At 43.2% G+C, this 27,154-nt stretch overlaps 1 protein-coding gene across 3 annotated transcripts; it reads left to right on the top strand.

Annotated features, from left to right (window-relative positions):
• Positions 1–25,429, top strand: ZBTB34 (zinc finger and BTB domain containing 34). 3 transcript variants are annotated; one of them, XM_064377950.1, is made up of 2 exons: positions 1–101; positions 18,958–25,429. In XM_064377950.1, exon 2 carries the CDS (start codon positions 18,968–18,970, stop codon positions 20,480–20,482), a length of 1,515 nt encoding a protein of 504 aa, XP_064234020.1. In that variant the 5' UTR covers positions 1–101; positions 18,958–18,967; the 3' UTR covers positions 20,483–25,429. The 3 variants fall into 3 exon arrangements, with proteins under 3 accessions (XP_064234020.1, XP_012313551.1, XP_012313550.1); XM_012458128.3 differs by lacking the exon at positions 1–101 and adding an exon at positions 527–589; XM_012458127.3 differs by lacking the exon at positions 1–101 and adding an exon at positions 2,954–3,075.
• Positions 25,430–27,154: the final 1,725 nt, after the last annotated feature.

Here is a 27,154-nt window from a genome sequence, read left to right as displayed (position 1 = left end):
GCGGGCTGGGGCGGCAGCCGGAGCGGCGGGGACGGGCCTGGCGCCGGCGGCGGCGGACGGGGCGCCGCGGGCGGGCGATGTGAGCGCGGCGCTCTGGACAGGTGAGGCACGCTGTCCGGGGGAGGCGAGCAGCGGGCTAGGCGCGGGCGGGGCTGGCGGGGTGGGGGGCAGTCCCCGGGCCGCTGTCCGGCTCCCTCTGGGCGCGGCGGGGCAGGCGCCTCCGCGCCTGGTCAGTCCAGCGGGCGGGCGGCCGGCGCGGGCGGGAGCCGAGGCCGGGCGGGGTCCGGAGGCCCGGGCACCTGCTGGGGTCAGGCGCGCGCCCCAGAGGGGCCAACTGTGCTCGGTCCTGGAGTCCGGGCGCCGCTGGCCCGGCCAAGGGTAGCGGTCGGGCAGCTGCGCTGGGCTCCCCAGCCTCCGCCCGGGGCGTCTCGGGATCCCCAGCTTCCGGGCCCCTCGCTCTGGGGGCGCTCGCTTTTGTACGGGGAGGAAGGGCAAATGGTTGAGTTCCCTGGAGAGCCGGCCGGGCCGGGGGTCGGCCCTTCGGGTGGCTGCAGAGGAGCCACTGCCTCACGCCACCGCCTTTCTCCAGGTAAACAGGCTGCGGCGACGGGTTGTGCTTGGCCCCAGACGTCTCCATGGTCACTCGCGCTCAGTTGGTCCTGCCATTGCGGAGGGCTGGGCTGGGGCTGACCAGGGGTGTAAACAGTGCTCTTCTAGGCCAAGTGGCTGTGCTTGTAGGGCGACACTAGTCTGGGAGTCTCTGTCCTGAGGCTTTCCGGAAGCCCCTTCCATGCTGGGACTCAGTTTCCCCATGTGATCATTGAGGATTTCAGTGAACTCTCTAAGAACCCTTCTGGCTCTGTCATTCCATGTCTGTCTCAAATTGGAAGGGCTGTCCCTGGTTCAAGATACTGGGCAGTTTCGCTGAAGACTTTGTCAATGTGGACTTTTTAAGCCACTTACTGCATTTTGTTTCAGACAGGCTTTAAAATGATTTCAAGAAGCGCTTTCTAAACCTCACCTTAATCCTCTTTCATCCCTTGCTTTTGTCCCTGGTAGTAATCACATTCCGCCGAGTTTTTGCATGCAGAATTTTTTGTCGTTTATATTTGCCCATTTTCTCTTTGTTCCCTAGTCCAGGCCCTCTTTGCTTCACATCTGGATTATTGCAACAGCTTCTTAGCTGGTCTCTGACTCCAGAGGTTCCCCCTCCCCCATCCTTCCTTTATGCTAAAGCCAAACTTACTATAGGAGGTCAAAAAATAGTTGAGTGCTTGCTTGCTTATTAAATGTCAAGATGCTGTTCCATGTGGTGGGAAAGTAGTAGAAAGCACACGTAGTCTCCAAGCAGGTTTACACAGGGTGCTGAGACATTACCTGTGAACAGGTGATTTTGATGAGACAAGGCCGTGTGCTGTGGAATTAAGAAGGAGAGATGGAGGTCACTGTAGGCCGAGTGGTTAGGGAGGGCTTAGTGAGGGGGCGGGATTTGAGCCGGGTGTTAAAGGATGAGTAGCATTCAGAGAGGAAAATAGGAATCAGGCCTAGTGATCCTATGGAGTTAGTGAATAGACCAGTCTCCTGGCAGAGAAGGGTTTATATCGGAGGGAAGTAGGAGGAGAGGTGGTTCGGAGCTAGTTCCTCAAATAACTTGAACACTAGGTCAAAGTTGAAGCTATACTGAAGGCATCAGTGAAGAAGCTAGAGGCCGGGAGGTCAGCTAGGAGGCCATGTTCAAAGATGAGTGGTGGCCTCTTGCCTGCCACGGTGTGTCCAGCCACCGCCCACCCTGTCTTTTCAAGACTCTGTGGTTTGGCCCCACCCCACCTACCTGAACCTTATCATCTGCTTCTCCAAGTCTGTCTCCTGCAGAACTGAATTAGTTACTGCTGCTTGGGCTTTGCTTCTGTTGTTCCCCCTTCTGAAGCACTGGCCTCCTTTTTCTTTTATGTGCAAATTCTCCATTTCACTTCCTTCAAGCCCCTGCTGAAGATACACTTCCTCCAGAGGGTGTTCCCTCACTGCCCTGCCCCCATGGCTTTGTGGCACTCAGATTCAGCACTTGTTTCTTGGCTGTTGAACTTGTTCCTGTCCCAGCTGGAGTGGGAGTTTTTTTGAGGGCGTTGTGTCTTAATACTTCTCTCAGAGCCCTTACAGTATCTAATACTGGGGCTGGGCTTTCATAATAGGTACTCAAATACTTCCTGATTTTTGTTGGCAAACAACTTTTTTTTGTTGTTTGTATTGTAATTTGCCTTTTTTTTTCCTAAGGAGAATCTTATCAGCTTTCTGTGTCATGTATAACTGATAGGACGTAATGCTGCCATTCAAGGTGGATGTTTTCAGCTTTCTTAGGGTGCAGAAAGCACAAAACGAATCTTTGAAACTTTAAAACATTTACCTCTGATCTTGAGAAAAGAGGAAAGTCATGTGATTCTTCATTCAGAGACTGGGGAAAGAACAACAGCATTGGAATCAGACAGATGTGGTTTCGAATCCTAGCAGGTGTACACCAGCTCTGAACTGGAGCAATTTTTCTCATGTCTCTGAGCCTCCATTTTCTTATTTGCAGTGTGGACGATAATAAAATCCGTTTCATAGGGTTACTGTGAACTGTAAACAAAAATGGTATATGGACGAAGTAGCAAAATTTGCAGCACGTAGTAACTGCTTAGTACATTTTCATTATTATTGTTGTCATTATTGGGTGTACATTTATCAGGGTGGAGAAGTGATAAGCCGTTGAACTGTGATCCACTGAGTTTTGGATTTCTGCATGTCTCTGTATTCCCCCGCTTTTGCCTTCCATTTGAAGCACTTGTCTAAAATGTCAGTATCATGAATCTAGAATGCCATCATTACGTTTTATTTCCACTAATGTTCATGTTACTTTAGTTTAAATTCTGCCTAATGTTTTTCAAACTTCTTAATTGTGTCTATTTAATGTTTTGTAGCTGACAAACTGCTGAATTTAGCTTAGTGAAGGTCATCAACTGAACGCAGTTAAATTTCTAATGGTTGTTTTCTGGTTGATGTTGATGGCAAGGAAAACCTCATGGAAGAATGCAAGTCAAGGTGAGCTTTTCTAATCCTTTTGTCATAAGAGGCAGGATTTAGTGTATTTTCCAGGGCCATTGCCCCTGAAATGCTAGCCAGCAGTAAGCAGATAAGATGCTGTGCCTTAATATTTTTGAGTTCTTTGCCTTAAGAAAGCTTATTCTTTTACCTCAAACAAATCTTTCCAATCAATGATTAAAATAAGAAACATACTTTTGCCGACTTCACTGACAGAAGTAAAAAGAATGGGCATTTTGCAAAGAAATGTTTGCAAACCACTTGGAGTACAACATATTGTGACCCCGTAATCATCACCGTGTCAGACCCAGCCTGACTTTATCTGTGTGGTGGAACATCCTTAAATGGAGTTCTCTTTCTACTCGGAGTTGATCAGTAAGAATCCAGTAAAAATACTGCATCTCACCAGTATGCCTGGATTAAAATCTTGTTCTTATAAGAGATAAGAGTTCTGAGTCTGAGACTGACAAATCTAGGTCCAAATCCTGGCTCAGCCAGTCATTAACTGAGTGACCTTGGCTAAGTTTCTCAGTCTCTGAGTTTGCTTCCTCATCTGTAGAATGGGGAGAAATGCAGCCTCTTAGTGTTCTCTAAGAGCTCACTTAGCATACTGTACACAGTAGGAGTTCACTGACTGTTAGTCCTTGTCATTGTTAGAAAAATTAAAGAGACCATTCCGCCCCTGCTTGGAAAGCTTAGAAGAAGCTTCTGATGATGTTTTTGCATTGACTAAAAGACAAATCACACCCTCTTGGAATTAGTGTATCTGAGCAGACCTGGAGAATGTTAACGCCTTGGTAGGAAATGTAACAGTTTGGATAAAAATGTTCTTTCAGGCTCACATGAATTAATGCAGTAAGAACTCTAAACTTGTTTTCTTTTAAATTAGGATGAGTGCTTCATGAATATCCATCACAGAATGCCATTTTATTTATTTTTTTTTTCTTGCTTTGGGTTTCAGTAGCACCAGAATGTTTCACGCAGCCCTGGTGCTATTTGACTACTGCTTTCTAAAAGATTAGATTGTAGCTCATGACAGCTCAATTTTGGTTTTAATCTAGACCCAGGCAGAAATACCTAGAAAAGTTATTTTTATGTGATTGTTACTTCTGTTACCTTGCCTTTGTCTCCAGTGCTTCACTCTGTGGTCTTTTTAATGACTTCATATAAGAATGAAAATTAGGGATCTTCAGGTTTCCAGTGTCTGACAGAGAAAGCCTAGTTTGAGCTGTGTCTCAGGTATCAGCCAGTGACTGAAGCCAGCAGGTGCAAATCTGGGTTTGGAATCATGAGCATCTTGATTGAGAATAATGGGTACCTCCTGGTGCCTTAAACAACTTCCAAATTTGTAACTTTCCTTTCTTTTCTTGGAAATGTAACTGGATATTTTTAAACAAAGTGTAGTATCTTGTGGCGCAAATTAGAGTGTTTATAGGTTAGGTTGGAATAAGCCACCTTGCTAGATTTTGTGGTTGGCAGAGACTATCTTGCATCTCTGGGGTCTTCAGAAGAAGTTGAGAGCGGAGAATGCAGCTATAGTGGCAGTCCAGGGCTTTTGAGCCACCAGCTTGGTTTAGCTGACAGGTACTGAGAGCCTGTCTGTACCAGACACACTGCTGGGCTCTGGGCACACAGTCCCTGCCTCAGAGAGCCCACCACCAAGAGTGGCAGCCTAGCAGCACGGAGTTTCACAGAATCAGCACACTTCTAGTTGTTTAGCCTTTACATTTTTACTTTTGTTCTGGTTGTTGATATGCAGAGACAGTTCCAAGACTTCACCCAAGAATGTTGTAGAGAAGATTTTATGGCCCAGGTGGGTGTTTTGCCCAGATGGCATCTGAGAGCCCTTTCTTATTTTTCTGTTCTCTGCAGAATGGGTCAGCAGTGTGAGAGGATGTCGTTAGTTTTCCATTATTTAGTTTCCTCACAGCTTAACAGAATATGTGGTGCAGAATTTTATTTAAAGATACTAGCCAGTGGGGCTGGGCATGGTGGCTCATGCCTATAATCCCAGCACTTTGGAAGACTGAGGTAGGCAAATCACTTGAGACCAGGAGTTTGAAACCAGACTGACTGGTCAACATGGTAAAACCCCATGTCTAATAAAAATACAAAAATTGCTCTCGGCCTTAGCGCCATTTTTTTTCGAAACCTCTGCGCCATGAGAGCCAAGTGGAGGAAGAAACGAATGCGCAGGCTGAAGCGCAAAAGAAGAAAGATGAGGCAGAGGTCCAAGTAAACCGCTAGCTTGTTGGCACCGTGGAGGCCACAGGAGCAGAAACATGGAATGCCAGACCCTGGGGATGCTGGTACAAGTTGTGGGACTGCATGCTACTGTCTAGAGCTTGTCTCAATGGATCTAGAACTTCATCGCCATCTGATCGCCGATCACCTCTGAGACCCACCTTGCTCATAACCAAAACTGCCCATGTTGGTCCTTTGCCCTGGACATGTGACATTCTGGACTATTTCTGTGTTTACTTGTGGCCGAGTGTAACAACCATAAAATAAATCACCTCTTCCGCTGTCTTAGCTGAAGAATTAAAAAAAAAAAAAAAAAAATACAAAAATTAGCTGAACATGGTGGTGTGTGCCTGTATTCCCAGCTACTAGGGAGGCTGAGGCATGAGAATCACTTGAACCTGTGTGGCAGAGGTTTCAGTGAGCCGAGATCACACCACTGCACTACAGCCTGGTCACAGAGCAAGACTCTGTCTCAAAACAAAACAAAAGCAAAAGCAAAACTAGTCAATAGAAAGGCTTGAGAGGGCTAGGCGAGGATGTTACTTCCCCTTTTCATCAGGTGCTGTGGTTCCAACTCTTTTCTAGGAGCAAACACCCTTTCTATTCTCAGCCTTCTCTCCTTTTCTCTTTTTTTTTGGAAATGGAGTCTCGCTCTTGTTACCCAGGCTGGAGTACAGTGGCACAATCTCGGCTTGGGGTGATCTCGGCTCACCCCCAACCTTCACCTCCTGGGTTTACACGATTCTCCTGCCTCAGCCTCCTGAGTAGCTGGGATGACAGGCATATGCTACCACACCTGGCTAATTTTGTATTTTCAGTAGAGACAGGGTCTCACCATGTTAGGCTGGTCTCGAACTCCTGATCTCAGGTTATCCACCCAGCTCGGCTTCCCAAAGTGCTGGGATTACAGATGTGAGACACCGCTCCTGGCCCTCTTTTTTTTTTTTTCTCCCTGAGTAACCTCGTTTTAACCCAGCAATCCTCAGTCAGTACATGGTCACTCCCAAATCAGTATCTTCGGGTCTAATACTTCTCTCTAGCTCTAACCCCATTTCCCATGACCCTGTGAAAAACCTCAGCCCAGCTTGTCCTGGCTGAGCTACTTGGCCTCCAAGTGGACATCATGCCTCAGTCTCCAAGTGCTGCCATCAGAATTCTATTTGACTTCTTTGAGTATTCAAGGCCTTCCACCTTCTGACTGTGGCCTTCTCCTTCCATGGCTCTCCTTGTCCCTGAGCCAGGGCCACTGCATGCTGCCTGCTCTACCCGAGACGCCGCCTGTCTGCACTCCCCTGTGCTCTGTTCCTGCCTTTCCTTCTGTCTGGAATGTTCTTTCTGTTCCCTTTGAAATGCAAGGCCCTGTTCAAAAATATCTTCCTCCATGAAGTTTTCCTTTGTTCTATTTTGATTTTTTAAAAATCTTTTTGGTCTAAAGTAATCAGCCTTATATTGTTTCTTGTAGTTCTTTGTTTCTGCCTCTGTAAGTGTCTGCTTGATACAATAATTATTCATTTGCCACCCATCTTTCTCCTCTAGATTCTTTGGTTTAAAAAATTATATATTTGTAGGCACTAACCTACATGTCTTAAGAAAAACTTGTAGTGAGAATAATACAGTTAATGTGATTTTTTTTTTTAAATGCAAAGGTATAAAATAAAGTCTATTTCCCTTCCCTCTGCTCAGTCCTTTTTCTCCACAGTGACCACCATTAATAGTACCAAGTGGTTCCCTCCAGAGTGGATCCAGCAAGGGACATAATGTTATTCCTTTACAAAATGTACACGAAGGGAATGACATGTCTTACTGTTTTTGGTGAAATCTTAGAACTCCTTCCATATCAAAGCGTACAGATCTACCTGCTCTTCTTAATAGCTGCATAGTAGTTCATAGTTGATTTTGTTTTTGAAATGAGTTTCCTTTGGGTTTTTTTGTTTGTTTTGTTTTGTTTGCTGTAGCAAAGAAAAATGCTTAGTGGTTATTTTCATTATATATATCCTGCTACACTTCTGTAGGTCCTATATATTAGTAGGCTTAATTCCTAACCTTTATTTGTGGACCAAAAGGTAAATGCCTTTTATATTTTGATATTACCAAATGATTCCTCAGGACTACACTTGCCATCTCTTTTAAACTGTGTGCAAGGCTGATGGGTTAAAAACGTTATCTCATTTTTTTCTTTTTGTATTTCAAATGACTTTATTCAGAAGTAAAGTTTAGCATCTTTGCTTCTTTTTTTGTCACTTTTTTTTTTTGAACTGTTTGTATCCTGTGCCATTCTTCCATGGGGTGTTCTTGTGTGTTACCTAATTTGATTTATAAATTAAGGAATTTGGAAAGTAGTTTGTCAAATATGTGTATATTTCTCCTCAGTATGTCATTTATCTTTAGGCTTTTGGGGAAAAGGGGTTTTTTTTTTTTTTTTTGTCATATACTTTTATGTTGTTGAATGTATTTGTCTTTGCCTTTGTGGCATCTGAGATTTATGAGATGCTTGGAAAGGCCTTTATGTCAGTATTATAAATAACTTCACCCATGTTCTGTTTCATTTATTTTTTTGGTGATAAATCTTTTTAAAATACTGGCATAGGAATAGAATGGCATTAAGTGGAAGATAATAAGATCCTCCATACATTCCTTGGTGCTTTATAAGAAATTGGTAAACATGTGACACCTTTGAAAATTCAGGAGCTGTGTTTTCCATTGATGGGGCATGGTATTTTTTGTGACTCTCTAATGTTACATAAAAGGGTAGTTAATTGCCTTTTTACTTCTTTTACTAACTCAGTAAGGGTGAGTGGGGGTGAATGCAAGAGCAGGGGCTTGAGTCACTGGTTTCTGTTCACCATTCTGAGCATCAGCCGTGATGTTACATGATGGCCTGCTTGCTTTTCCTGGCTTTGTAGAGTGGTTTTTTGTTCTGGCACCCCTTCGGGTAAAATGCGTTAAACTGGATCAGGGGTGTCTTTCCCTTGTGTGTCGTGTTGCGGAGCAGCCTCTTGCTGTCCTGATGCACGGGCGCAGTGATGTAGCCTGTAGCTTTTTTGAGTGGGTTCTTGCGAAGATGTCAAGCAGCATTACTTACCAAGCCTGTTGTCACATGGTCTCGCATCAGACCTTAGTCTTCTTTTCAGTGCATCCTTGCATGCTTATTTCCAGAGCCCTTGCTTTGACTTTGTACTTCAGTTCTGTGGGAGGAGTGTCCCAGGATGGCTCGTGTGGTCATTTTCAGGCACTGCTGCTCTCCCTGTGGCTTGTACCCACAGTGCCTCCTGTGTGAATGGCCTCCTGCTCTTGTTGCCCAGCCGGCCGTCACTCCGCTGCGTGTGTTTGTTTTCTCCCAAAGCTGCTCACCCTCATCTGTGGTCACCTTCTCAGTGTGGCTTCCCTGTCTGCCGTCCTCTGGTGCTTTCAGACTTGGCTTCCTCACTGCTGGTCAGTCCTGGAGGGCCCCTCACAGTTTGCTCTTGCTTTCAGGGCGCCGGTCTCAATGCTGCTTTGAATTCTGTTGAACTTGGGCTGAACCCTGTGTCGTCTTGGCAGCATCTGCTTTCTGTGACTTTCACCTCCCAACACCAAAAGGACCGGTTTACTTGAGCCCTAGATCTGTGGTTTCTAATTAATTGAGGCTTTAGCATGTAAAGATAGCTTTTTATTTAAAGCAGGTAGGGTTAGCCAGGGTCCAGGACTCTGAGGAGGAAAGGGGGATCAAAGCTATGAATGCGGAGGGCATGATACACGGTGGCCGCGGGGCCTGCCTGCATTTTTCTCCTCATATCCCTTACCTCTGCCGGTGATTCTGGTCTAGAAAAGAGGGAGAGTTTGCTCTACAAAGAGGGTGCTTGACTAAATTCCTGCAGCTGAAATTGCTTGGTCACAGCGGATATGCAGATGGAATCTTGATGGATATTATTAAAATGTCTTCATTTGCCACTCTTTATTCTGGGCAGCAATAGGAGGATGTTTGCCCACCATCTGCCCCCCCCCCCACCACATCTCCATCCCTTTCCTTGACACTTTCCTAGGGTAGGCATGTAACACAGGGCAAGCTCGCTAAGGATAAGGGGTTGTTGTGTGGGGGCCTAGATGTGTACACTTCAGAAGGGTGCTGGGAAAGTCAGTCTCTTGGATCCTCAGTTGCCTCATCTTTAAAATGGGGGGAATAGTACCTGCCTTAATGGGGCAGGTTGGGAGGATTTAGAGACATACTGCATCCTAAGCCTTTATAACATGCCTGGCATGTATCACACATTCAGTAAAAGGTGGTCACGGATGATGGTGGTGGAGGAACTCTGCCAAGTAATCGTCTTTTATAGTTGCCCAGGCTGGTGTGGGGGCAGCTGGGCTCATGGAAGTAGGAGAATGTCAATCCCGCTCATATCAAAGGTGATCGTTCCCAGAAGCCACCTTGGAGACCAGTGGTGGCCTTATGTGGTCATGGCAGAGGCTGTGTGTGAGGTGAAACCTACTTCCACAGGTGTGAAATTAATCTCCTTCTTTGTAAGAAAGTAAGAATTTGAGGCCAGGCGTGGCGGCGTGTGACTATAATCCCAGCTACTCAGGAGGCTGAGGCAGGAGAATCACTTGAACCTGGGAGGTGGCGGTTGCAGTGAGCCAAGATCGTGCCACTGCACTCCAGCCTAGGTGACAGAGCGAGACTCCATCTCAAAAAAAAAAAAGAAAGTAAAAATTTGGAATTAAGAAATTGAAGGAGCAAAAAGACTGTCTTTCCATTGATTGAGTGAACAGAAGAGACGTGAAGAAGTTGAGGAGGTGACGATTTTGAACTTCCCAACAAACCATTTCAACAAAGTTCTATCCCTGTGTATTTTTTAAAAGAAGTATTTCAGATTCTTTTTCCACAGTATAGATTTTAAAAACAAAAATAAAATTTTGTTAAAATACATATTAATGATTTTGAAAAAAAAATCCAGTTTGTATGTGCTTGTTTTTTATATGAAAATAATAGCAGTGTAAATGTCTGGTTTGGGTGTGTTTTTTTCTTAGAATAATGTGACAGAAACAGCTATGATTAATCTCCTGAATTAAAGAATTCTGGTTCCGATGGTTTTACTGAGTGGAATAATCAAATTCATTACTGTTTTCTGAGGCAGCTGCAAACTTAATCTAAATGAAAAACTAATATAAATCACTACTCTGCATTATCAAAAATGAATTCCATTCCCATCTCTCTCTGAGTGGGGAAGAATCTGCATTAAGCCTGTATCAAACTGCAAGACTGGGACTTTTATTCATCTTTGAATTCCCTTTGGTTTTGTGTATGTAAGAGAATGATATTGAATGAATATTTTCTATAAATGTAAGAAAAATAATTTAAATTCCCAGTCACTGTGCCATTTAGTGATTGCAATTAAATCTAATACTTGCAGCACATATGACAAAAGGCTAATTTCCTTAATTTGCGAAGAGCTCTGACAAATCAATAAAAAAGGCAAATAAGGGCAAAGGATATGAGTAGGCAGTTCAAAGACAAACTTAGACAAATTGCCATTAAACGTGAGAAAAGATATCAACCTCATTTATAATTAAACAAATGCAGCCGGGTGCAGTGGCTCACACCTGTAATCCCATCACTTTGAGAGGCTAAGGCGGGTGGCTCACCTAAGGTCAAGAGTTAAAGAACAGCCTGGCCAACATGGTGAAACCCCATCTCTACTAAAAATATAAAAATTAGCCAGGTGTGGTGGCTCGCACCTGTAGTCCGGAGCTACTAGGGAGGCTGAGGCAGGATAATCGCTTGAACCTGGGAATTGGAGGTTCCTGTGAATGGAGGTTGCACCACTGCACTCCAGCCTGGTGAGTCTCCAGAGGGAGACTCCATCTCAAAAAAAAAGAAAAGCACATTAAACCAGTGAAGTACATCTTTCACCTGTCAGTTTGGCTGAAAAAGTAAAAAGATTTGATACTCATTGCTGGCAGTTATGAGGGAGCAGGTCCTTCCCTGCAAATGGATCACTGCTGCTACCTCTTAGAGGGTAACTTGGCATTATCAATTGAAATGAAAAATTTACCACAATTCTGCTAGAAGTTGAGGCTGTAGATTTACTTACGTAAGAAAGCCAAGATGTAAGTGAGGGTGTGTGTGTGTGTGCCCATGCCGCATTTGTAATGGCTATTTTAGTATCAACTGTAACTAGTTAAGTACCTTGTGACACAGCCATCCATGGAATACTATGAAGTTGGAAAAAATTAGGTCAATGTGTATGTGCTGCTGTGGAAAGATTTTAAGGTATATTAAATACATTTCTTTAAAGCAGGGTATTAGAACAGTTTATGCTGACAGATGTTTAAAATTTTCTCTGAAAGATACCCCAAAACTCCTACCAGTGATTGTCTTTGGAAAGAGGGGCTGGGGCTGGGAGAAAGTTTTGCTATTCCTATTCCATGATCTGAAGTTCTATCATATGTGTATATTTTATTTTAAAGATAAAATTAATTAAAAATTGGCCCGGTGCAGTGGCTCATGTCTGTAATTCCAGGACTTTGGGATGCCAAAGTGGGGGATCCCTTGAGTCCAAGAATTCAAGACCAGCGTGGGCAACATACTGAGACCCTGTCTCTACAAGTTTTTTTTTTGTTTTTGTTTTTGTTTTTTATGAGATGGAGTTTTGCTCTTGTTTTCCAGGCTGGAGTGCAATGGCATGATCTTGGCTCACTGCAACCTCTGCCTCCCGGGTTCAAGCAGTTCTCCCTCAGTTTCCTGAGTAGTTGGGATTACAGGCGCCTGCCACCCTGACCAGCTAATTTTTTTTGTATTTTTAGTAGAGATGGGATTTCTCCATGTGGCCAGGCTGGTCTCGAACTCCTGACCTTAGGTGATCTGCCACCTTGGCCTCCCAAAGTGCTGGGATTATAGGTGTGAGCCACTGTTCCCAACCTACAAAAAATTTTTTAAAAGTGGGGGTAATGGTGCTTGCCTCTAGTCCCAGCTACTCAGGAGGCTGAGGTGGGAGGATAGCTTGGGCCCAGGAAGTTGAGGCTGCAGTGAGCCAAGATTGTGCCACTGTACTCCAGCCTGGGTGACAGTGAGATCCTGTCTCTAAGGAAAAAAAGTAATTCAAAATTGATCTAACTTACGTATAGGCCCTCTGACATTCCATGTAGGGGAGAAAATTGAGACCGTCAAGAAACCATTGAGTAGGCCATGTTGCAAAACCGCCAGTGCAGAGGGACGGAGGATCACATTTGAACTTGAATTGTGCCTACATAAGAGGCTCTGACCTCCTCTATCCCGGGATCACTGGACCTGATAAATCCACACATTCAGTGTAGAAATTGTGATCGATGATGAGTTTCTCTCCCTTTAGTCTGGTCACATGCCTCAGACTGAAATTAACTGTAAGTTCACCATGTGCCAGTCATTTAGAAGCTTCTTGTTCAAAAGTGTGGCTTGTTAGCAGCTCTAAGGGGGAATCTTTGAATCTCATTGTCACTGTGGAAAGGAAGTGTTAATGTAAGGGAGAGGAGAGCAAAGCACTTCCTTTCTCATATTGCAGAAAAATGGAATCCCTCTTTTAGGTGTTAATCATGGTGTTCCGTTTTTCTCAGTGATTATCTTTCAAGTGTAGTTCTCCGCTTTTCTTCTGAGAAGTAGATAAGAAAAAAAACCACACAGAGGAGGAGGAAGCCTCATTGGGAAGCCGTTTTCAGTTGTACATTCGATTTCAGAAATGCTCTGTTGCTTTCTTTTCTGTACTGGTTTTTGCCCCAGAGTCCACACCTTTAAAAAGCCTGAACCTACCTTCCTTTTGCCCTTGCATTTCCGAAAGTCACCATTTACACACCCCGTGTCATGAGGATGCCATGATGAATAGGTAATGTCTGACTATGTTAGGTGCCAGCTGAGTTGCATTTTTATAGGTTTTGCCAATTTGAGAAAGAAGTATTTTGTTTCATGTTTATGTATTTATTTATTTTTGAGATGGTGTCTCACTCTGTCACCCAGGCTTGAATGTAGTGGCACAATCTCAGCTCACTGCAACCTTGGCCTCCTGGACTCAAGCCATCCTCCCACTTCAGCCCCCCAAGTACCTGGGACTACAGGCACCCACCACCTCGCCTGGCTAATTTCCGTATTTTTTTTAAGAGATGGGTTTCACCATGTTGGCCAGGCTGGTCTCGAACTCCTGAGCTCAAGTGATATGCCCACCTCGGCCTCCCAAAGTGCTGGGATTACAGGCACGAGCCTCTGTACTTGTCCTCATGTTGATGATTGTTTACTGATGAAGTTGTTATGCATTTTTTTTTTCTTTGCTTTGCCTTTTTTTTTTTTTTTTTGAGATGGAGTTTTGCTCTGTTGCCCAGGCTGGAGTGGAGTGCAATGGTGCGATCTCAGCTCACTGCAACCTCTGTCTCCTGGGTTCAAGTGATTCTCCTGCCTCAGCCTCCCAAGTAGCTGGGCTTACAGACACTCGCCACCACACCCAGGTAAGTTTTGTATTTTTAATAGAGACGAGGTTTCATCACGTTGGCGATGCTGGTCTCAAACTCCTGACCTCAGATGATCCACCCACCTTGGCCTTCCAAAGTGCTGAGATTACAGATGTGAGCCACTGGGCCCAGCCTAAGCATTTTTTTCTCTATGATTACAGGCTATTTTTATTTCTAGTTTAAAGTGTCTGTTCATAGTTGCTTTTTTCAGTTGTTATATTTGGCGTTTATTGATTTGTGAGACTCTGCTCTGCTGTGTATGTTCTAAGTATTTTTGATTGTTTTCTACCTTTTTTTTTTTTTTTGCTAAAAATGTATTTTTTGGATATATAAAAGTTGTATTTCTCCTATAGTTAATACATTTCTTCTGGTATCTTTGTGTGCTTAGAAATGCCTTTTCTAGAGGTTATTTTGACGTATGCTGTGAAGAAGGATCTAAATTTATTATTAAATCAAATTCGCTAAGCAGCATCTATTTCAGTAATTCTCCCCTATTTGCTGACTTGAAATGGCCCAAGAGGCCATCTCAGTCTGACCTCTACCTTGACAACCTCACATGGATTATGCCCTGCCCCTTGCGCTGTGTTCCAGCTGTGCACACACTTCCAGCACATCCTTCCTTCCCAACTCTTTGTACGTGTGATTCCTTCTGTCTGGAGAGTTGCAGCACCCGATACCCACATGTATCTGACTAACCTTTACTTGTCCTTTAGGTCTTATTTAAAATAGCATTTGTTCGAATAGGCTTCTCTGACCACTCCCCTATCATGAAAGATCTCATAGCTCTTACCACGATTTATGATGAGAGAATTAAAACTCCCATGGATCCCTAGTGCCTGACATTTAATACATACTTAGCCAATGAATTATAGCCCAATCATACATTTTGATGTCCATAAGTTTGGCTGTATTTGTCTATTTCTAAAATGTCTCTAGTATTTATTCTTCTAGATCTGCACTATCCAGTTCGGTGGCCACTGGCCACATGCAGCTATTGAGCACATGGAATGTGGTTAGTCCAAACTGAGACATGCTGTGTGTAAAATACACATCAGATTTCAAAGACTTAGTGTGAAAAGAATGTAAAGTGTCTCAACTTTCTAATACTGATTACATGCTGCAATGATATATTGGGTTATATAAAATATTATTACAATTTATTTAACTTTTAAAAATGTAACTGCTACAAAGCATTAAATTACACATGCAGTGTCTTATATTTCTGTTGGACAACAATGTTCTAGATGCATTTTTAAATTATTTTGTCAGGTTTCTAAGAAAAGATTACATTAGGCTATGTTATATTTATAAATTAATTTTGGGGGAAAGTGTCTGTCTTTACAGTCTTGAATCATTCTGCCAAAAGCATGTTCTCTCTCTTCATTTATACAGGCTTTTGTCCGTATTAAAGTGAATTGTATTTCTCTTGCTGACCCTGCTTTTTGCTTATCTTTCCCCACTCCTAGGTATTTTATAGTTCCTGTTGCTATATTGTTGGTTGTACCTTATTGTCATTATCTTACCCTTTTTTAATGTATAATTTTTTGAAACCCTCCACTTAGTAGATGCCGATTCTAACATTTTCCAAGTAATTCTCTTGTGTTTTCCTTGTAAATAGTCTGCATATTATATCTGCATGTAATAGTAATTTTGTCCCCTTTTTTAATGGCTATTTGCCTTAATTTTCCCTTGTCTTGTTGCTTTGGCTAGAAGTTCTAGAATAATGTTAAGTAAAGTAGCGATGGCAGATAACTTCACGTATCTTCCCAGGCACTGATGGGAATGACTTAAGGGTTTGCCAAAGTGTGCTCCAGGGAACACTAATTCTTTGGAATATTAATATGTATGCCTTGAGCGAACAGTTTCACCCTAAATGAGTTTGCGAACTGCTGAGTTAAACAGGATTCTTGTCTCCAGGAGTTTTCAGGTGGGTTATTATGCTAATGTGTTTTTTAATCCCTAGGAGGTGAGGATATTGGGGCTAGCTCTTGGGCTTATGTTCTACTCAATACATTTTGGGAAATGCAGACATTGTGTTTCCTTTTTTTTTTCTCTTTTCTTTCTCCCATTAAGTATACCAGCATGATGCAGTGTTTCCTTTTTAAGGATGATGTTGCCATTAGTTTGTAATAGATACTCTTTATTATATCAAGAAAGGATTGTTCTTGTTTCTACCCTATTTTTTTGCCTTACTCTAAAAGGGCATTTAGCTTTTTCTCACATGCATTTTTGACATAGTATTGATTTGGTCATATGGGTTTTTCTCCTTTGACTTATTGATGTTGCAAATTATATTCGTCTATTTCTGAACATGTAGCCATCCTTACATTTGTGAAACAGCTGTTCTTGGTCATAATATATTATTTTAATAGGTTGTATTTGCTAGTATTTCTGGTAGGAATTTAAAATCTATTTATTTAGATGAAGTAGACAGTTTTCTTCTTTCTGCTATTTGTCATCTTCTGGTATCAGATTTGTGCCATATGAACTGAGATGCTTTAAATGTTTTTACATGCATCTAGAACAGTGTGAACGGCCTGAAGATCATTTGTGCCTTGGCACTTCTGTTTCTTATTTAGTTCTGCCAATTTATGTTATCCTAAAAATATGTTCATTTCATACAGATTTCAAATTGATTTCAGTCATAATCTAGGATAAATAAGGGCACAGTATTCCTCTTTGACTAAAATGTTGTAACTCAAATTTTGACGTGATAAAAAAATTCGGACATGATTTAGTCACATTTAACTGATCCTTTCCTGTGAGCATCTTAGATTTAGATGCACATTATCTTGTCGTTAAATTTAAAAATTCCTTCTGTGATTCCGTGCTGTTTTTCTGTATTAGTTATTTTCCTGCTGTCTTGGGGCATCATGTGTTTTTCCTTTTTTGACCTCCTAAGTTGAGTCATTTCACTTGTTTTTAGTATTTATTGTTTGATGATAAAAACTCTTAAGGCAATGACTTTTCCTGTTACAGCTTTTCGTTACTAAAACTCCCAACATTTCATTTTGAAAAAACTTCAAACATACAGAAAAGGTGAGAGAATTTCACAGTAAGTGCCCAAATATCCACCATGTAGACTCTCCAGTTGTTAACATTTTACTGTGTTTGCTTTATCACATATCTGTCCATCTCTTTTTTTGGAGATACATTCTCAAGTAAGTTGAAGACATAAACTTCGCTTCTAAACACAGATTTTATGTGTTTTCTCATTGTCTAAATAGTTTTACTCCATTTCAGTTTTTTCTGATCTGATACTTAGATGTTGACATTTCTGTTGGTCAGGTTTTAAAATATAATTGTTAGATCTGGTTTTGTTGTGTTTGGGTCAGAGGATGGAGCCTGGACTATATGTACTTAAGTGGTTCTGAGCAATCTGGTGCTGCAGATTTTAGGCCAGAGGAAGGAAACCTGTTGTAGGTGTGCCACAGCTGTGAGCGCTAGTAGAGAGTGATACCTTCTGATGTGTCCATCACCCTTTTCACTCCTATTGTTGAAAATAACTACTGTCTAAAATACTGTCTTGGCTGGGCGCAGCGGCTCACATCTGTAATCTCAGCACTTTGGGAGGCCAAGGTGGGCAGATCACTTGAGGTCAGGAGTTTGAGACCAGACTGGCCAACATGGTGAAACCGCATCTCTACTAAAAACACAAAAAGTAGTCGGGAGTGGTGGTGCACACCTGTAGTCCCAGCTACTCAGGAGGCTGAGGCAGGAGAATTGCTTGAACCCGGGAGGCAGAGGTTGCAGTGAGCCAAGATCACACCGTTGCACTCCAGCCTGGGTGACAAAGTGAGACTCCATCTCTAGAAATGAAATGAAATGAGATGAATAAAATAAAATTAAATATTTTCTAAAATAACCCTTCACTGGCCGGGTGTGGCAGGTCACACTTGTAATCCTAGCACTTCGGGAAGCTGAGGCAGGAGGATCACGAGCTCAGGAGTTCAAGACCAGCCTGGGCAACACAGTGAGACCTCATCTCTAATAAAAAATAGTGATAATAGACCGGGCATGGTGACTCATGCCTGTAATCTCAGCACTTTGGGAGACTGAGGCGGGCAGATCACCTGAGGTCAGGAGTTCGAGACCAGCCTGGCCAACATGGTGAAAACCTGTCTCTACTAAAAATACAAAATTAGCCAGGCATGGTGGTGCATGCTTGTAGTCCCAGCTACCTGGGAGGCTGAGGCAGGAGAATCACTGGGAACCTGGGAGGCAGAGCTTGCAGTGAGCTGAGATCACGCCACTGCACTCCAGCTTGGGCGACAAAGCAAGACTCCATCTCAAAAAATAAAAATAAAAAGGTAATAATAATAATAACTCTTCACTGATAGAGACTGAGCATAGTAAGTCTCAGCCAAATCAACCCAACCCAAAAGGGATATAAAGGTGTACAGAGCTGAAGGGCAAACATACAAATCAAGACAACAGTGTGCTGCATACTTGGAAAATACCAATCAGAAATACGCAAGTAAGGCAGAACATTTTTAGATGAATTTAGTTTTGTTTTTGTTTTCTTTTTTTGAGAAGGAGTCTCACTCTGTTGCCCAGACTGGGATGCAGTGGCACGATCTTGGCTCATTGCAGCCTCTGCCTTCAAGGGTCAATCGCTTGATTCTCCTGCTTCAGCTTCCTAACTAGCTGGGATTACAGGCGCACACCACCATACTCGGCTAATTTTTGTATTTTTAGTAGAGACAGGGTTTCACCATGTTGGCCAGGCTGGTTTGGAACTCCTGACCTCAGGTGATCTGCCTGCCTCGGCCTCCCAAAGTGCTGGGATTACAGGTTTAAACCACTGCGCCTGGCCTGAATTTGGTTATTTTTCACAAAGTACTTCAAACCCTCAAAAGCACTTGAAACGAGGAAATATTTTTCCTAAGAGGATACCAATTTTTCAGTTTTTCAGTCAGAGCCTAAATAGCCCTACTATGTGTAGAATGTTTTACTTTTGATCAAGATGAATGTTAGGCAACTATGCCACTAGGCTAATTGAGCATTAGTTTATTTGGCTGTAGGTGAATTAACCAAAACATGAAAGGCTAAAACAAGAGAAAGAAAGCTTTGGGTAGAATTTAGGAGGTATGATAACCACAGTGGTATTGTTGTTGTAAGCTTGTGTTTATGCCACTTGTACTTAGTGAGGAGTCATTGGTGAATGATGCAAACTCTCTCTCTCCGCAGAGTACGCTTCATGTCAGTAGAAATGGACAGCAGCAGTTTTATTCAGTTTGATGTGCCCGAGTACAGCAGCACCGTTCTGAGCCAGCTAAATGAACTCCGCCTGCAAGGGAAACTATGTGACATCATTGTACACATTCAGGGTCAGCCATTCCGAGCCCACAAAGCAGTCCTTGCTGCCAGCTCCCCATATTTCCGGGACCATTCAGCATTAAGTACCATGAGTGGCTTGTCGATATCAGTGATTAAAAATCCCAATGTGTTTGAGCAGTTGCTTTCTTTTTGTTACACTGGAAGAATGTCCTTGCAGCTGAAGGATGTTGTCAGTTTTCTGACTGCAGCCAGCTTTCTTCAGATGCAGTGTGTCATTGACAAGTGCACGCAGATCCTAGAGAGCATCCATTCCAAAATCAGCGTTGGAGATGTTGACTCTGTTACCGTCGGTGCTGAAGAGAATCCTGAGAGTCGAAACGGAGTGAAAGACGGCAGCTTCTTTGCCAACCCAGTGGAGATCTCTCCTCCATATTGCTCTCAGGGACGGCAGCCCACCGCCAGCAGTGACCTCCGGATGGAGACAACCCCCAGCAAAGCTTTGCGCAGCCGCTTACAGGAGGAGGGGCACTCAGACCGTGGGAGCAGTGGGAGCGTTTCTGAGTATGAGATTCAGATAGAGGGGGACCACGAGCAAGGAGACTTATTGATGAGGGAAAGCCAGATCACCGAGGTGAAAGTGAAGATGGAGAAGTCCGACCGGCCCAGCTGTTCCGACAGCTCCTCCCTGGGCGACGACGGGTACCACACTGAGATGGTTGACGGGGAACAAGTTGTGGCAGTGAATGTGGGCTCCTATGGTTCTGTGCTCCAGCATGCATACTCCTATTCCCAAGCAGCCTCACAGCCAACCAATGTATCAGAAGCTTTTGGAAGTTTGAGTAATTCCAGCCCATCCAGGTCCATGCTGAGCTGTTTCCGAGGAGGGCGTGCCCGCCAGAAGCGGGCTTTGTCTGTCCACCTGCACAGTGACCTGCAGGGCCTGGTGCAGGGCTCTGACAGTGAAGCCATGATGAACAACCCCGGGTATGAGAGCAGTCCCCGGGAGAGGAGTGCGAGAGGGCATTGGTACCCGTACAATGAGAGGTTGATCTGTATTTACTGTGGAAAGTCCTTCAACCAGAAAGGAAGCCTTGACAGGCACATGCGACTCCATATGGGAATCACCCCCTTTGTGTGCAAGTTCTGTGGGAAGAAGTACACACGGAAGGACCAACTGGAGTACCACATCCGGGGCCATACAGATGATAAACCATTCCGCTGTGAGATCTGCGGGAAGTGCTTTCCATTCCAAGGTACCCTCAACCAGCACCTGCGGAAAAACCACCCGGGCGTTGCTGAAGTCAGGAGTCGCATTGAGTCCCCCGAGAGAACAGATGTGTACGTGGAACAGAAACTAGAAAATGATGCATCAGCCTCAGAGATGGGCCTAGATTCCCGGATGGAAATTCACACAGTGTCTGATGCTCCCGATTAAGATGGTAAAGAAGTGCACCCAAACAAAGCACATTAATCAATGCATATTTGTGATTTGCTTTGTTGTAATCTTTGGTTTTCCCAACCATCTGGAAATCTCTTGGTCTCTTGGCAGTTTTTCTAAAGTTTCTGGATGGAACACTTCGTTGTGTTTATCCTTTCCCCTGCCCTCCCTCCCCGAAGGAGCTCAAAGCATGAAGGGCAACGCATCCAGGGAAAACACAGGCTGACAGTATTCCTCTTTGGCTGAACTCTTAATCCAAAATCTGCCAGTGATTTAGCTATGCCAACTGGTTGACCCTCCATTCTCTGCCAAGAGGCATACTCTCTCATTGTGTGCGCTGGCAGCAGTGCACGTCCATGGAGAGAGATTAGGATGCCGTCAGCTGATTCAAATGGGTAACCTTTTCTAATTTAAAATTCCTTTTAGGGAGTAGTTAGACAATTTATATATATATAATAAAACTATTATTATATATATAGTATATATACATTCTCAAATTTGATTTTATTCTGGTTGAGGTGAATGTAAGAGGAATATATAATTTAATACAATGTGAACAGGGCTTTTGAGTCTGTCTCATCCCTACCTACTATGTTAGGGTTTTGCCCCTTCATTTTCCTTAAAAAAGAATGTTAGTAGGTTTATATTAATCATTGTGTCCAAAAGCAAGCAAAGCAAATCACAGTGTTCACAGCTCTGCTTCATAACAATACATAAACCAAATGCCATAAAATTTCTTCAACTCTAGTTGGAAACCGTTTGGAATTTTTGTTAGTTGTCCAGCAGGTAAGCTGGATGACCTGTGGTGCTGACCTTTTTACATAGTGTAGTGTTATATTAGCCAACCCCAAAGGAGCAGTGGTTTTCAAGGTTTTTACTGGCCTACAAATCTACCTTCATTCCGTACTGTAGAAACATACATACCAGGTAACTAAATCGAATCACTCTCTATCATGAGTTAGTACTCACTCGCACTTAAGGAAAGGGATTTGTAGTTCTGTCTACAAAATTCTCCAAGCAGTGTTGTGGGTTTTTTTTTGTTTTAGTTTGTTTTGTTTTTTTGTTTTCTTTCTCTTTTCAAACAGCCAGTTCAGGTGCACAGCAACTTTTTCTACATGCAGTTCCCAGGGAAACTGCAGAACTTAGAATTTGTACTTTTTGTAAAGCTATACTCTATGGGAATTGCAAGCAATATATCTATCTTAGTATTGTGTGTGCTAATGAGAGCCTCAGTGGCTCCCCCACTCTCTCAGTGTTTCCTGCTTAAAGAACCAACAGTTTAAAAGCCCTCTAAGATACTCTGTGTGTCACCAAATCTGTGTGTCACCATTTTTTGGTCATGTGGTGCTATTTTTGTTAAGTGTCTTTTTAGGTCAGTATAGTTGTAGAAAATGTGAAATCTAATGGTAATAATGAATTATAATTGTTTTTCTCTCTTGAGTTCATTGCTTGAAAAGAGACCTCAAAAGCATGTGCCGGCAAACACATTACTGTATGAAAATGTACCCAAGTCCTATTTGAATAATGTTTTATTAGTACTTTCAGAAACGTCTTCAGTTCTGTATGTGTTCACATACACAACAGGCTTTACAAGATTGCTTCGGTACCGTAAACTCTGGCAGAGAGTAATTTTGTAGGCGGTTTGGTGGTAAGTTTGTGCTGCAGGCTGCCTGTGGGATGTCAGCGTTCTGGTATCTGCCTGAGAACCTGGGCTCTGAGACGCACAACCAGTGTATTTCCATAGGTGAACAGTGCAGCCACCTAAAAGAACCAGCCTCAGAGGCTTGAAGTTAAAGGAATGCAGAATTAGATGTTTGCTGGTTTTCTATGTTTTTTTGGCTCTTAAAATACCAATGGTGGATTGTTTTTTTGTTTTGAGAAAAAAAAAGTCATTCAAGCCCTTTGTGTGTAATAGCCCCCAGGGGTGGCAGCTGTGCAGGCGCATCTCTTTAGCACACAGGATCTGTTCACGTGTGAACTGCTGCGCTACACATCAGTGTTAACTCCGTACAGATTACACTCTAATCCCGCTGCTCCCGAGGAGCGGCTTTTGCTAAATCGGGTATATAGTATGCCTTTTTCCTCGTCAAACTGCCTAAGTAGGGGTTTGTTCTCTCCCTGAAGCACTTGTTCAACTCCTGTTAAAGCCGCGTGCCTCAAGGGGAGGCTGGACCCCAAGTGTTTACCCACTTAAATATGTTCTGGGGTTTCAGGTAAATGTTTGTGATTTTTTTTTTTCCTTACATGAATAAGTTTGGTTTTGATTTTTTTTTAATTGAATGCAAAAAAAATGTGTTGTGATACAAATTAAGTTTGTGACAAGAAATGCCCAAATCCAAGGACATAAGAGGTCAAGCTCAGGGAAGGAACCTCCTTTTCACTCAGGCTTGGGGCCTTCAGTGAAGTCTCCAGAGCATTCCGTGGTATGAGAGACAGTGAGGAGGGAGAGCACCTGGCGCGGGCACCTCCAGCGTCCTGGCTGTTGGCATTGTCCGTCTTAACCTTATTTACATGGAGTTCTTTGTATTTGTGAATCTGTTTAACTGGTTTGAGTTTACCAAAGAGTGACTTATCCAAAATTGTCTTTGACAAAAATATCCATTGCTTTGATTGTACAGTTCAGGTTCAAACATTGTAATGGGACTGTTAAGGGGCAGAAAATTGATTGAGTTTCTCTCTAAAATCATGATTCCACATTTTGCAAGTTCCACTTGCTCCCATTCGTGTTGCTAACACTTTACCCTTTCCACTGCTCGCAGTGTTAAGAATGAATTCTCAAGCCATAACACAGTACTGTAAAGTTCCGCAGGGCTTCGAGGGAGGCAGCGCCTAGGCCAGCACGGAGCTGTGTAGCCTCTCTGAGCGTTCGCACTGTCATGCTTCCCAGGGGCGTGACTGGTGAGAGATTACTCCATTCAGATCGGGCAGCAGCAATTAATTGTGCCTTGCCACATGAGGATGTGTCAGGAGGATTAACATGACCACAGAACCGAAACATTCTCTCCCTGAAGTTCACTTCACGTCTCCACAGACGAAGTACGCTGTGTAACTCCTTAGAGCAACTCTTTTTGGAAAGCAAAGTCCCTATTTCTGTACAGTTTTAGGTTAGGTGTTTCATTTATAACAGATGCAGAAATCAATTAAGATAAAGTGATATGTGAAGAAATCTTTTACAGTAAAATATATCCTGAATTCATATAGGCTTGTTCATAATTGAGTCTCTTCTTGAGCTACCTTTTCAATATTAGACAATGTGAAGACAGTGACAGCGTCCTTTTCTAGAGATATTTAGCCTGTTATTACAAACTGTGAAGACAAAGAATTTTATACTTTTACTAATGTTTTGTGGTTTTAAACAGTTATTTTCATTCTAATCAGTTCTCTACCCTCTAATTTCTACTAAAGCTGTAAATACATTTAGAAATTATATTTGTAAATACAGTATATGGAGACAAGTTAATTTTCTGGTCAGTGGAAAGCCTCCCAACCAATTGGCTCTGCCTTGGCAGTTGTGGTTTTTGTTGTTGTTGGTTTTTTTAGTTTAGTTTTTTTTTTTTTTTTAAACAGCAGAAAGGATACTGTCAGTTCACTGTTGAGCAGAATATACTGTAGAAAGAAATTGATAATTTTTAAATCTTCCAGAGCATGAGTACATGTCTTTTCTAATGATAGCAAATATAACCAGCTCTTGGTTTTTCCCTTGGCCCAGACCATATAGACCTGCATATTTTTGTGTGGTTTTGTTTTGATTTTTGTTCTTACAGCCTAGATGGTAGGAAGAATTTGCAGGAACACAAAACAAGGGCTGGGGGGAACATCATCTCTGTGAATGAGCTTTACTTTAAAGAGATCAGTGTATTTTATTTTATCAGCTTTTCTCTTAGTTACTGTGATTGTTGTTGTCGTCCTCGTTATTGTTAAATTCTATAATGGTTTCCTGTGAAGCCTCCACTGAAAGGGACTCAAATATGCAACACCTAAACTATTTTCCAAGGGCACATGCCCCTTGAATGGTGCTTCTAGACTGGTCAGGGTTATTTATTAAATTTTATATATGAAAGTATTGGGGAATTATGTAAATTCTTTATATGAAACTAGTTCATAAATCATAGATTTCATATTACTCAGTGCAACTGAACTAAAAGTTCAGAAAAGTCATTCACATTGTTCCAAATTTGTAATGGTTGTCACATGTCACATGCGTTTTTTTCAGTAAGTGCCAGAGTGTTCCCACTGTTTCTGCCCAGTGCTTGACTTCTCGGCCCAGAAGAGAACCTGCTTTCTCTGGTTTCCTCCCTGGGTCTGGCACAGACAGGGCTATTGTAGTTCTTGATCAAGTCCTGGAGTCAGCCTTGCTTGGCGCTCCTTGTAGCAGATTCAGTACACAGACCTCTTGCTGCCCCTCAGTGACAAGTATGCTGTGAATTCAACCTTCGGACTTGCTGCCCAAGCCTTTGGTTGCTGCCCTGACTATTGTAAGAGGTAAACGTACCTGGTTTGTTTGAGAATGACCATTTTCCTAATGTGAAAACCATCTCTCTCACCACTTTTATTAGTAGGGCTAACATTTTTTTCCGTTATAAATGGTTGAGCAATTTGAATGACTTAACACAGTGTCATTATCTTGCAATATAAACTGGTAACCTCACAACTCCACACTTCATCACCATATGAAGTAAATGAAGCTAGCTAAGCGGATGCTGTATCAACTAGTAACTTGCCATTAAGGATTATTTTATAGCATGGATTTAAGACTATTTATTCAAATGATATTTTACTCTTGTATTCACTTTGTTTTAGATTTGTGACATGAATATTTCAGTGCTGCTTAATTTTGTTCTGAATTCTTGTTTCTTGCTTGTAAATGGCTTTTTTATGGTATAAATAAAGTCAATGGACATTGCTGTTTGTAAATAAAAATGCTGCTAGAGCAAATGTGCTGTCGTCTCCCTCTGCGCAGGCTGCCTTGGCCTCAGTGAGTGTCCCTGGCTCTGACAAACATTTGCAGTGTCATAGCTTCTGTAATCACTGTTTTTGAAAGGTTAGGGTTTCCTGAGAAGCTCTTGTGCCACTATCGTGCTGAGAAGAAGAGAAAGAAGTAAGTGTATTTCTGACCTCTCGTGTGGCGACTGCATTGTCAGCCTGGGTCTACACTGAGGCTCTCCCAGAACAAATCGCCGGTGAATCCCTTCCCCTCACGCCTGCAGAGAATACGCCTCGCTTAGTCACCCACAAAGTGTGGAATTACACAGGCTCTTCTGTCTCCGCTAAGCCAGTTAACTCGCCCTCCTCCTCCAGGTTCCAGCCAGGGGCTCCTCTTCAGCAGCCCCCAGGTCAGGCCTCTCTTACATAGCATTTGTTGAACTGTGTTCCTGCTCTTAGGAGCACCGATTTCAGTTTGTAATTGTATATTCATTAGTGAGATTATTCAGTTAGTCTATCTCCCTCTAACCTGGAGCCTCCCTGACAGCAGGGATTATAAACTCTTTTCTCCCTTGAGCATCCTTAGCACAGGACCCAGCACCACAGTAGGCACTCGGTGAGGGTTTGTTGAGTGAGCAAACGTGTCTCCTGGAGGGTTGCACAAGTCAGTGTAGCTGGGATACAGGCAAGATTCACCTTGGCTCCTGTGGGGCTGCAAGGTGACCTGCTCCTCGCCCATAAGTAAGGGCTGCTGTTAAGCAGATTCTCACCAGGCCTCTTTTGCAGTGAGATGGTGCACCGCAAGAGAGGTCCGTACAGGAACCAGCTTCACCTGCTGACTGGAGGCCTGGGGATTCCTGAGGGAGGCAAGGGAATGATGGAGAAGGTGCGTGAACCAGCCTATCTGGAGGTGTGGCTTTCATTCCTGCCTTTGACTGTGACTTGGAGCAAGTCACTTGCCTTCGTTAGCCCACAGTTTGGTGACGCTGAAATGTGAGGCAGTGCCTTCTGGTGAATTTGCTTACTCCCTAAGGCTGGGAAAGTAGCCCAACATCAAGAATCAGGGGCGAGCCTCTCCCCTAGCAGGGTTCGAGGAATATCCCAAGGGGGTGGGGTCCTGGAAATAGCAGCATCGACTGAAGCCAACGCATGGAGTCGGAGCAGATGTTGTGTAGACCACATTGAGCTGCATTGCTGGCAAAGGCCACTGGCAGTTGTTGGCTCATCTTTCATTTGTCCTGATGTCAGACCTATCTTTACTCTGGTTTCTTCCAATTATAATTCATACAATTGTTGGCCAAGTCTGGGTGGCTTCAGGGATGTTTATGAACATTCTTTATAATGTCGTAGGACAACCACTAATCCCTAATTGTCTGCTAGTCTTCACCTCTGTTTCCTGGAGCACTTCCCTAAAAGCCCCTCAATCCTTGGTGACTTTTTTTTTTTTTTTTCTGAGACAGGGTCTTGCTCTGTCACCCAGGCTCTCACTCTGTCACTGCAGCCTCGACCTCCAGGGCTCAACCGATCCTCCCACCTCAGCCTCTCGAGTAGCTGAGACTACAACTACAAGTATATGCCACCATGCTTCACTAATTTTTAATTTTTGTAGAAATAGAGTCTCACTATGTTGCCCAGGCTAGTCTCAAACTCCTGGGCTCAAGCGATCCTCCTCCTTGGCCTCCCAAAGTGTTAGGTTACAGGTGTAAGCCACCTTGCCTGGCCCAGTGGCACTTATTAAACATCTAG

The sequence above is a fragment of the Aotus nancymaae genome, unplaced genomic scaffold, assembly GCF_030222135.1.
Source record: "Aotus nancymaae isolate 86718 unplaced genomic scaffold, 86718_ANA_hifiasm-v0.15.2.pri h1tg000003l, whole genome shotgun sequence".
Taxonomy (NCBI): domain Eukaryota; kingdom Metazoa; phylum Chordata; class Mammalia; order Primates; family Aotidae; genus Aotus; species Aotus nancymaae.
Note: the sequence above shows the minus strand (reverse complement) of the source record. Positions and strands in the feature narration are given on the sequence as shown.